Source organism: Alexandromys fortis, unplaced genomic scaffold, assembly GCF_014885135.2.
Source record: "Alexandromys fortis isolate MF-2015 unplaced genomic scaffold, M_Fortis_MF-2015_v1.1 scaffold_72, whole genome shotgun sequence".
Lineage (NCBI taxonomy): Eukaryota > Metazoa > Chordata > Mammalia > Rodentia > Cricetidae > Alexandromys > Alexandromys fortis.
In genome coordinates this window covers 4619458-4630301 of record NW_026067969.1, presented here as the reverse complement: position 1 = coordinate 4630301, position 10844 = coordinate 4619458, and the positions used below count along the sequence as shown (strand labels likewise).

Genomic DNA, 10844 nt, shown 5'->3' with positions numbered 1-10844 from the left:
AAAAAAAAAAAAAAAAAAAAAAAAAATTGTGGGTGAGAGAATAAGGATACAGTGGGCGATGGGAGTGGGAGGGGGGTAACAGGGCTGAGTCAGTAGGTACGGTGCTCACCCTGTCAGAATGAAGGTCTCAGTTCAGACTCCTCATTCACTTAGAAAACAGGCACACGGAAGAAACAAAACTGAGAATGTACTGCCAATGTTACTTAGAATGTTGGACACAAATGAAAGCTGGGGACTTTCCTTGAGAAGGAGGAGAGTTCGACCACATTAGGCATTCTGCATGTACCATAGAACTGTCCCACGTGACCTAACCTGCATCTTCCAACATTTCCAGAAAACCCAACTGGATGTGTCACAGCAGAAGGGAATTCCAGCACTGGAGACGACTGTGCAACAGAGAGCAGAGCAAAGAGGAGCCACAGTGAGAGGCAGGAGATGCCCAGTGCTGCAGCCAGGAACACAGAAAAGTGGACACTGAGTGTAGAAGATTCCAGATGGCTTATTAAGGAAGTAGGAATGGAAATGATGTTTTCTTTTCTCTCTCTCTCTCTCTCTCTCTCTCTCTCTCTCTCTCTCTCTCTCTTTCTTTTTTTTTTTGGTTTTTTTTTGAGATAGGGTCTTTCTGTGGAACAGTCCTGGCTGCCCTGGAACTTTCTCTGTAGACCAGGCTGGCCTTGAACTCACAGAGATTTGCCTGCCTCTGCCTCTCAAGTGCTGCGATTAAAGGTGTGCCCCACACCGTCCAGTGGAAACAAATCTTAAAGGCATATACCTAACCAATACCCAGCTAAATTTCAATGCTGAGATCTTTGTGATCTCCACTTCTCACCATGGCTGTGGATACTTTGTTACTTGACATCAGAACCAATTGCGGCCCAAGCAGTGAGACTCTCTTACCTGCCTTTGTAATTATTCACATCAAAGATCTTCTTTGCGCGGTAGTACACAAGCTTCCAGGGCCGAGCGATACCTTTCCCTACAGACAGTCAGGAGACAGAGTCAGAGAGGCAGCAGGTGGCCAATGTGAGACATGCATGATCACAGATGCCAAAGTAACCTAGTGGAGCCTTCTGTAACACATTAACTCATGTGCAGCAGTGTGCAGAGGCCGGCTCTTCACACGCCTACACTATTAGAGCAGATGAACACATGTACAGTCAACACTGCCTTGAGCGTGGTGCACACTGGGTTCGAGGACCCACTCAGACCCTCACTGGATTGCCATTTCAGCAAGATGGTAGGGGAGCACAGGAGAGGAACAGGCCTCTCCCCAGCAAAGCCTTCCCCATTTCCCATTCTCCAGGGGCCACCATCCCACGTCCCTGTGCAGCCCAGAAAACACCTATGGAATTATCATCTTCACAGTCATAAAAGGTTCTTTCACGAGCAACCTGATGCCACTTACGCATCATTTTTTTCTTTAATGTAGTTTTTGCCAGACATGGTGGTGCATGCCTTTGATCCCGGCACCTGGGAGGCAGAGGCAAGTGGATCTCTGAATTCAAGGCCAGTCTGGTCTAACAGAGTGAGTTCCAGGACAGCCAGGGCTACACAGAGAAACCCTGTCTTGAAAAGATGAAAATTTTACCCCCCCCCAAAAAAAGAAAAGATGAAAAAAAAATTTTTTTTAAATTAAAACAAGTATTTTAAATTAATGCGTTGAGAATAGCATACAATGTATTCTGATCATATTCACCCCAACTCCTTCTCCTAAGTCCTCCAAGATCTGCCTCCTCTTCTCTACCCTCCCCAACTTTGTGTCTTCTTCGTTTTTAACAACCCTGTGTCCAATCGGTGCTGTCCATGAACTTCTGGGGCTGGTCTCAGAGGGCTCACTGACCTCCTAACTTTCTCAGCAGTACCCACCAGCGGGAGTCTAGCTCAAAGCGCTGCCCTTAGAAGACCATGGTGCATGGAAGGAATGATAAACAGGACAAGAAACTAAAGTCATAATTACTGCCAAGTAGACAAAGATAGAAGATCATTTTTCTTCTCCAGAAGCGCACTACTCTTGAGATACAAACCCATGGGATTCAGAGTAAGTACTCCTCAGCACAGGGGGCTGAGGGAGGTGTAGGAAGGCTGACGGCGCTTGAGTCCACTTCTCCACTTACCAATGTGCAGCCTGAATGCATGCTTTCGTTTTAAATTGGTGATCAGAGACTTCTCCTCTGGATATCTGTCTGTGTACAGCAGCTTGTCTGCACTCTCAATTCCAGTCAGGGACAGGAATTCTTGCACATTTTTCTCTATTTGTTTATTTTCTTTAGCAGAAAATTTGCCAAATCTAATAGCAACACCTAAGGTTGAGGGGGAGGAGAGAAAGTATGTATTGTCAATTATGAATAAAAGCAAACTTACCACACTCATTTCTTTTCTGTGGTCTGGTACGTGCAGCTGTTGATCCTCAAATCAATTTTTTTTTTTTTTTTTAGTGATGGGCTCTCCTGTTGACCAAGTAGGCCAGGCTGGCCAACCAGCAAGCCCCAAAGGTCTTTCTGTCTCTGCCTCCCTGTGTTAGGGTTACAAGCACAAGCCACCATGGTCAGCTCTTCTACATGGATTCTGGGAGCTGAACTCAGGTCCTCATGTTTGTGCAACAAGCACTTTATTGACCAACTCCCGAGCCCAAAAGGAAACCTATCAAACTCAGAATACCAGGTCTAGCAGGACCAGCCTGCCAGGAGCAGTCAAGCCCACTGGGATCTTTGGCACTGAGTGGCTCCCCATCCTCAATTCTAGTCTAAGCTATGGCTCCTCTCCCTAGGTCTTCTCAGACATCCTCTTCCACAGTGACTTACTTGTTTCCTCAATCTCTCTAAAACAGTTACATTAAAAGCAACAGATGTTGATAATAAATCCACTCAATATTGAAGAAGCATCTAGAAGAAGCCTTCCCCCACCCCATGTCACTGAACTTCCTGAAAGTGGTGTTCACAGGGGCTAACAAAAGCCTGCTGAACAAACATAAGCTTTCTCTACGTGCAAACCGGGGTCAGGATTGACAAAACATAGTAGTTTACAGAGAAAGAACTCCTGATCCTTGTTCAATCATTAAGGATCAATTGTGTGACTAGCGCATTGTTCTTTCTTTTTGCAGAGCTGGAGACTCAGTTTACTTGTCTGGCTTTAGATGTTTTGTTTTATTGTGACAGGGTATCATGTAGCTCAGTCAAGCCTCAAACTCCCTACGTAGCTACGAATGGGCTTGAACTTCTGATTCTCCTGCCTTCACTTCCTGAGAGTTGGGATTACAGACAAGCACCAGCACACTCAATTTATGTGGGTGCTAGGAATCAAACCTAGTGTTGGGTGCATGCTTGGCAAACACTACCGACTGAGCCATAGCTTCAGCCCTGGTTTTCAGTTTATTATACATACAAACATTCATGCAACAAAATTAAAAAAATAACTCAGTAATTTAGATGTAGAGCCAGGCATGGTGATTCACACCTGGTAAATCTAGCACTTGGGAAGCTGAGGCAGGAGGATTCAGAGTCTGAGCTCAGCCTGCTTTACCTCATGATTCAACTCAGAATACAGCAAAGGGGGCTGGTGTGGGATAACCCCTCTGTAGGCTGTGATTATGTTTTATTACCACTGCTTAATAAAGAAGCTGATTTGGCCAATAGCCAGGCAGAATAGAACCAGGTGGAAAATCCAACCAGAGATAAGGGAGAAGGGTAGAGTCAGGGAGATACCAGCATCCGCCCAAGGGCAAGATGCCAGAGCACCACCAGTAAGCCTTGGGCCACGTGGCAATACACAGATTAATAGAAATGGGTTAATTTAAATCTATGAGCCAGCTAGTAATAAGCCTTGCAGTGATTATTTTAAGAATGGCTGCAGGACCAGGGAGGGCAGGAAAGCCTCCGTTCACAGGGGGCCAGAAGACACTGCTCTTTAAACTGTGTCCACATGAGGCTCTTGGGGGGTGTGTGCTTAACCTGTTTGTTTCTACTCTCTTCAACCTCCTTGGCTCCCAAAGTCAGAGCCCCTCACTCAATGTACAGTGCATACTTGTGTAAGAGTCCTTATGCCACACATGATCATGCATGATAAATCCATACAATGAAGAAACATTCTAAAAGGTGACTTTTAACATTCCCCAGTAACTAATGCTCAGTTGTGGCACATCTCAGATATATAGCTCCCACCTCCCACCCAAGATAGGGTTTCTCTGAATAGCCCTGGCTGTCCTGGAACTCACTCTGTAGGGTAGGCTGGTCTTAAACTCACAGAGATCCGCCTGCCTCTACCCCCAAGTGCTAGAATTAAAGATGTGTGCCACTACCATCCAGCAGCTTCTTAGATCTTCTTAAAGGATGCTTCCCCTGGGCCCATCAATCCAAGTCACTCACAAAAGCAGCTGTTGCCTGCTCTGGACATTGAAAAGTTTACCTTGTGCCTTAAATTCCTTGAATCGCCCCAGGTCATCCCGATACATGCGTCTGATTGTGGTGGCTGCCCTTTCCTGTATGTCAGGAATGAACTCTTGGAGCTGCTTCACTGCAGAGCCCAAATCCACATCCGATTCGTCAGAGTCTCTCCCATCTTCAGACACATATCTTGTTGCGGAACTGCTGACTGATTCCAAATTGCTTTCTTCTTCAGGGGCGGATTCTAACCTAAGGGGGAGACCGGTAACCAACAGTCATCTCTTCAGCTAACACCCTTCCGGCTCTTTCTGAATGGCTCTCAGTCGAAGAGTAGTAAAGTTGGACTGCACCTCGGAGCCATTCAGTCCCTAACTTCAAATGCTATGCAGCCTGACGACATCAGATGGGTACATGCGAGCAGAAATTTATGTGCTATGTCTCACCCGTGGTTCCTGCGGCACAGGCTAGAGGCCTCATTTCTTCCTTAGTTTTTTTTTTTTTTTTTTTTTTTTTTTTTTTACAGGGTTTCTCTGTAGCTTTGGAGCCTGTCCTGTAGACCAGGCTGGCCTTGAATTCACAGAGATCCGATTGCATCTGCCTCCCAAGTGCTGGGATTAAATGTGTGCGCCACTACGGCCCGGCTCTTCCTTAGTTTTTTATGTATCCAGAGCAACTGTTTTCGCCAGTTCTTTACCAGATGTCAGAATCTGTCTGCTCTTAGTATGTTCAGGCATCAGTGAGTCTGTCGGACTAAAAACTAAACCATCTTGCCCACCTGTTAGCAAGTTAGTGTTTTCATATGGCCTGTGGCTCAAGGAAAGCCAGCATATTCCCGTCTCACAACCAATGCTCTGACAAGGTAGGTCCTTAGTAGACGATACAAGGACAATGTGAATGACCCACAGCTGTGATCACTGCCATCCCATGTGGTATTTCACAGCACTCCATTTACCACTCATGTGAGACTATTCTAAGTCAGACTCTATTTTACCTAATGCTGAAGCAAACACAAAGTTACGGAGTGAAAGTGATAAGAGAGGATCTGTCCCAGTCTAGGATCTGAGAGTGGGAAAGCCTCCCGCCATCAGCTCACTAAACAGTATACTTGCATAGCATTAGATAAGTAATGCTAGTTTTGCACAGTCCTCAGTATAATATATGTAACCCTTACACTAATACATGCTCCCAGACAAGCTGAGTTGCTGGGAAGTCTTAAAATGACTCAATTTTATAGCAGTAGGTAAAAAGAGAGCTCTGTGAAAATCTAATTTAACTACCTTCTTTTACACATGAAGAGATTCAGCTATCTGCTGAGACGGCTCAATTATAAGTACACATTATGATTTCTGTCATTTCCTAGGCTCACAGAAGACACGCACCATTCCCAGCTTACCCCTGCATCTCTTCTGCATGCTTCTCGCTGGAACAAGCCTGGGTTCCTGCCTCCCTTGGTCTGAGGTCCACATCCTCTTCCCTCAAAGCATTGCTGCCTTCCAATGAATCTACGAGGGCATTCTCAGCACTGTCGTCAGGCAGTGAGACATTGTCACCAGAGGTGGCAATAGCAACAGATGCACACTTCCTTTTCTTAGACTTTTTCCTGATACTGTGGGATCCTTTGATCCTCTCACCTCCTTCTCCAGTCTGAGCCTCTCCTCCAGGGTGTGCGCTACCAACACTCTCAGGCATGACCTCCAATTCCTGGTTCGTGAACACTTTTTCCTCAGACTTCTTTTTACAAGACACTGCTAGTTCTGTGCTTTTGCCTTCTAGATTCACAGAAGACAAGGATTCTGAGTGGGGCAAGATGATGTTCTCATGCTGGCTTTCCCGTACAGCATCCCTGGATACAACCTTCTTCAGATGCTTTTGATTCTTTTTGCTCCTAACATCAGTGTGCAGCTCTTGACAGTCATGTTTCTGGGACTCAGCAACAGACAGCTCCTCTGCTTTGTCTGCTTCTGCTGACTTTTGTCCCTTGCTCACATCTACATAAACAATATCCACATCTTTTCTAGAACTCTCCAGCAGGTTCTCTATGTTTTCTTTATTTACAAGAATGATCCCTGTTTCCACATCCACCTCCCACACACTACTTCTCTTTTTTTTATGGGTAGAAATGGTCTTTTTGGCTTTATGGAAGGTTTCTGAATTTTTCAGAAGGGAAGAAGTAAGTTGTTGGAACTCCCTCCCCTTTTTCCTCTTGGCTATGTGAGGATGCTCACTCTCCAGGCTCTCAGGGGCTGGTGTCTGGGACTCCCTCCTTTTTTTCCTCTTGTCTATGTGAGGATGCTCACTCTCCAGGGTCTCAGGGGCTGATGTCTGTGACTCCTTCCTCTTCCCCGGCTTGGACACCCGAGGATGCTCACTCTCCAGGGTCTCAGGAGCTGGAGTCTGGGACTCCTTCTTCCTCTTCTTTCCTGGCTTGGACACTGGAGGATGCTCACTCTCCAGGGTCTCAGGGGCTGGAATCTGGGACTCCTTCCTCCTCTTCTTCCCTGGCTTGGACACTGGAAGATGCTCACTCTCCGGGGTCTCAGGGGCTGGAGTCTGGGACTCCTTCTTCCTCTTCTTCCCTGGCTTGGACACTGGAAGATGCTCACTCTCCGGGGTCTCAGGGGCTGGAGTCTGGGACTCCTTCCTCCTCTTCTTCCCTGGCTTGGGCACCGGAGGATACTCACTCTCCAGGGTCTCAGGAGTTCTTATTTGGGGTCTTTCCTCAGACACAGAAGACCGTTTCTTTTTCTTGTGAAAAACTGCAGTGTGGATTTTAAATCTGCTTGAGTCTTCTTCCATCCTATTCCTTTAGAAAAACATGGCAATGGTTTATTTTGGCCTTTTAAACATAAGTCTGAGGGCAGGAGTGACAGCACAGTCAAACGAAACTGTATGACAAATGACAAGTCTGCAGTCATGAGTATAAATTTTGTATTATTCAAAATATGGGAAGCTCACTGTAATCCACATTGCCTGGCCCCACTGCCTTTATGATACATTCACACACACACACACACACACACACACACACCTCCCAATTCTCAGGAAATAACACTGCCCTGCACATTCTGGACCACACGCCACTCAGACTCATCTTCTGTGACAGGTACTTGCTGCAGTTCTCCCCACATGCCCGAGTCCTTCCCTGGCTCTCTCTGGGATCTCTGCTGCCTCCCACTCTCCTGGCTGCCGTTGCTGCTCCCTTGCCTGCCTGTGAGCTTGGCTAGAAGACCTCTGAGACAAGGTCTTGCTGTGTTGCCCAGGCTGGCCCCCAACACTTGCTGCCCCCATTTCAATCTCTTCAGTCCTAGGACTACAGCTGGAACTGGAAGCTGACTTCTTTAAGAGAGCCTCCTCTTACATCAAGTTGGTTCTGACCAGGAAGCCTCCTCTCTACTGCCTAGCTCTCATAGTACCAGAGGTGCTATGTGATTGCTGGGTGGAAAATCATCTCAACCTTACCCACTGGGAGCCCTGTGAACTACAATGGCAAGTTGTGCCTATGGGTGCAACAGTGGCATGAATGTTTTAGGGTAGCAAACTGCTTTCTAAAACTAAAGCCTTGATCTAACATGTGGGGTACTGCAAATCTGTCAAGGAGTCCATGGTTAGTTAGACAGGGTGAATCTACTGGTTTTTTTTCTTTCAGCTTTTCTGTGTAGCCCTGGCTGTCCTGGAACTCAAAGAGATCCACCTGCTTCTGCCTCCTTAGTACTGGGATTAAAGGTGTGGACTACCACCGCCTGGCATCAAGTCAACCACTATTATTCTGCTAAATGGACATAGCATCAAACTGCCTCTACCTTTGTCCTTCTCTACCCATAGATTAATAATTAATGTATCTCTCAGACCTCATCAGAGAGGTGGGATTTTTTTGGGGGGGAGGTTACTGTAGACAGTAGTTAATGCAGAAACTCACAACTGGTCAAAGTACAGAGAATAAAGCTGGGTAGTGGTGGTGCACACCTCTGATGCTAGCACTCAGGAGGCAGGGACAGGTGGATCTCTCTGAGTTCCAGGCCAATACAGCCTAGCCTACAGAGTTTCAGGTCATCCGGAGCTACACAGAGAAACCCTGTCTCAAAAAAAAAAAAAAAAAAAAAAAAAATCAAGCAGCAGAAAGTACAGAGAACAAATGTTAGTGGGGTAATGAATCACTCGCCCTCCAAAGCTTGGGGACCAGATCCTGAGCACCCAGACTGGGAGAACTGGAGCAGAGCAGTGTCTTCCGGACATGACAGAACCCCTGCATTCACAACGCATAATTCATAGCAGCCGTGTGTAGCTAACATTGCAGCTTCTGATTTTACTAGCAGACTCTGGATTTCTCTCTCAGTAAAGAGTGTGTCATTTCCCATCCGCTACCCCAAAGACAGTGTTTCTCTGGTAGCCCTGGCTGACCTTGAACTCACAGAGATCCTTCTCCTTTTGCCTCCCAAAAGGCAAAGGATTAAAGGCCTGTGCCTCTACTGCCTGCAGGGGTTTTAATCAACTCGGATGCTAGGCACACATTTATCCTGGGTAGTAAACGGCAACTGTAAGGACCGGCCAGGTTTTGGAGGGAAGGGGCCATGAAAGAACAGTTGAATTCTCACCTGCAAGGCAGGTCTTTCAGGTCCATGTGGGCATGAGAGCTCTGCTTTAGACCTTTCTCTCCGATGTCACTCAGTGGGTGATACCTAGAGATGCCACCTAGAGATGCAGGGGACCCTTTCAAGGTCTCGCTGACACACAGTAGGAACGCACAAATGCTACTAATGGTCTAGCAGACAGTCTTACATGATCACTGTAGCCTCAGCATGTCGCGTATTATCAGGTTTTGCACAGTAATTTTTATTTTTTTGGCATGAGTTAATGCTTTCTCTTTGGCTGCCCTAGTGCTACGGAGATGGAGGAAACGGGCTATGTTCTATTCACAGGCCGCCAGTCTGCTGCTGGGACCTAACCACTATCCAGGAGCAATTCTAGCTCTAGGCTGTACCCTATGATAGCCGACGGTTACGTGAGCATCAGCAATGGGGTAGGGCCAAACTGTAAAACCGAAACAGATGTGGCAAACACTAATCACTGAGCAACATCGCCTGTGCTCCCCTGGTTCCTACCCTGCGAGGAGTCACCTTTAGCAGCCAGTTTCCCTATTTCACTCCGCATCCATCTTGTTACAGCGCATTTAGTTACTGTTTGCTTGGGTTTTGCGGCTGTAGAGTTCTTTCTCGGCCCCAGACGAATTTCTGCCATGGGCTGAGGCTCCTTCAATAACAATTACTGCCACCCTTCTTGAACCCTGCTTTTAATGAGAGAGAAAGAGGAGAGAGAGATTGTATTTTGTGTGCATAAGTGTTTTGCCTGCTTGTATGTATGTCCACCGAGTGCCTGCTGGTGCTCGTGGGACCAAGGAGATGGGATGTAGCGCCCACAACCCATGGTGGAGAAAAAGAGAGCTGGCTAAATGAAAAACATATCGGATTGTGTGTAAAAAGCACATACGGCAGGGGGATGTCTGAAGGCAGAGCCAACTGTTGCAGGCCGGGTAAGTGGTCTCGGGAACTGGATTTATAGATGGCTATGACCCACGATGTACATCTTGATGCTCGGCGACCGGCCTCTCAGCGTGCAGGCCATTTTATCAAGGTGCCTTCACTGACTAGCCGCACACAGACTTCCCCAAAGGTCGGGCACCTTCCCGAGGCGAACTGTCCACAGCCGAGACGTGCTCCGTCTCATCTAACCAGCGGAAATGGACCGACCTCCACTTCCGGCCCCACGCGCCCTACCCTCACCACCCGTGGGCTGGGACTGACCCTGCTCTGCCCCTGGGCGGCGACCCGAGGAACAGACTGGAAAGACCCCGCAGGCCGCGGCCTGGGTCTCGGGGCAACCCCCGGCGGCGAGGACCGGGCAGATCGGCCTCAGGCCGCCGCCTCGCACAAGACTAGCGCCGCCCGCCCCCGCCACACTCGCGAACCAGAAGCTCTAACAACGAAAGGTCTTCCAACCTACCCCGTGATACTGTAGCCACTCGTCTTCCAACCCGGAAGTGTTGTGGAGACGGAAGTACTGTCCTGACTTCCGGCTCGCTCCGCATCCGGCTGCCATGGTAACATGGCGGCACGCAAGGATTGGATGCATGCGTAGTTGCTTGTCTATGGTCCTTCCAGGGGTAAGAGTCAAAGCGTGCCCCTCTAACTAAGCAGGCCAGAAGCAGAGGCAGGTCTATGTGAGTTCGAAGCAAGCCTGATCTAAATAGCGAGTTTGAGGACAGAGTACCTAGTAAGACCCTGTCTCAAAAAACAAACAAGAAAACCAACAAAACAAAAACCCCGAAAAATAGCAAATCGTAGGGGGGAAAGCCACAAAATTTAGGGGAAAAATAAAAATAAAAAACTCAAAAAAACCCCAAAGTATATAAATAAATAAAAAATAAAATAAAAAGCTGAGCTCCAAGCAGTGGTGGCATGCGCCTTTAAT

At 47.5% G+C, this 10844-nt stretch overlaps 1 protein-coding gene across 3 annotated transcripts in view; it reads right to left on the bottom strand.

Moving 5' to 3' along the window:
• The window catches only part of Ttf1 (transcription termination factor 1), a 24783-nt gene extending 14340 nt beyond the window's left edge, over positions 1 to 10443 (bottom strand). Inside the window, exons 1-5 of one of the 3 annotated variants that reach the window (XM_050155148.1) lie at positions 10377 to 10443; positions 5773 to 7182; positions 4402 to 4628; positions 2115 to 2300; positions 898 to 976 (exon numbers count right to left, since the gene is read on the bottom strand). In XM_050155148.1, coding sequence (XP_050011105.1) covers positions 898 to 976; positions 2115 to 2300; positions 4402 to 4628; positions 5773 to 7175 — 1895 coding nt within the window. In that variant the 5' untranslated portion in view covers positions 7176 to 7182; positions 10377 to 10443. Of the gene's footprint in view, positions 1 to 897; positions 977 to 2114; positions 2301 to 4401; positions 4629 to 5772; positions 7183 to 8971; positions 9134 to 10376 lie in introns of those variants that run through there. The other 2 variants (XM_050155147.1, XM_050155149.1) reach the window with 2 other exon arrangements.
• Positions 10444 to 10844: the final 401 nt, after the last annotated feature.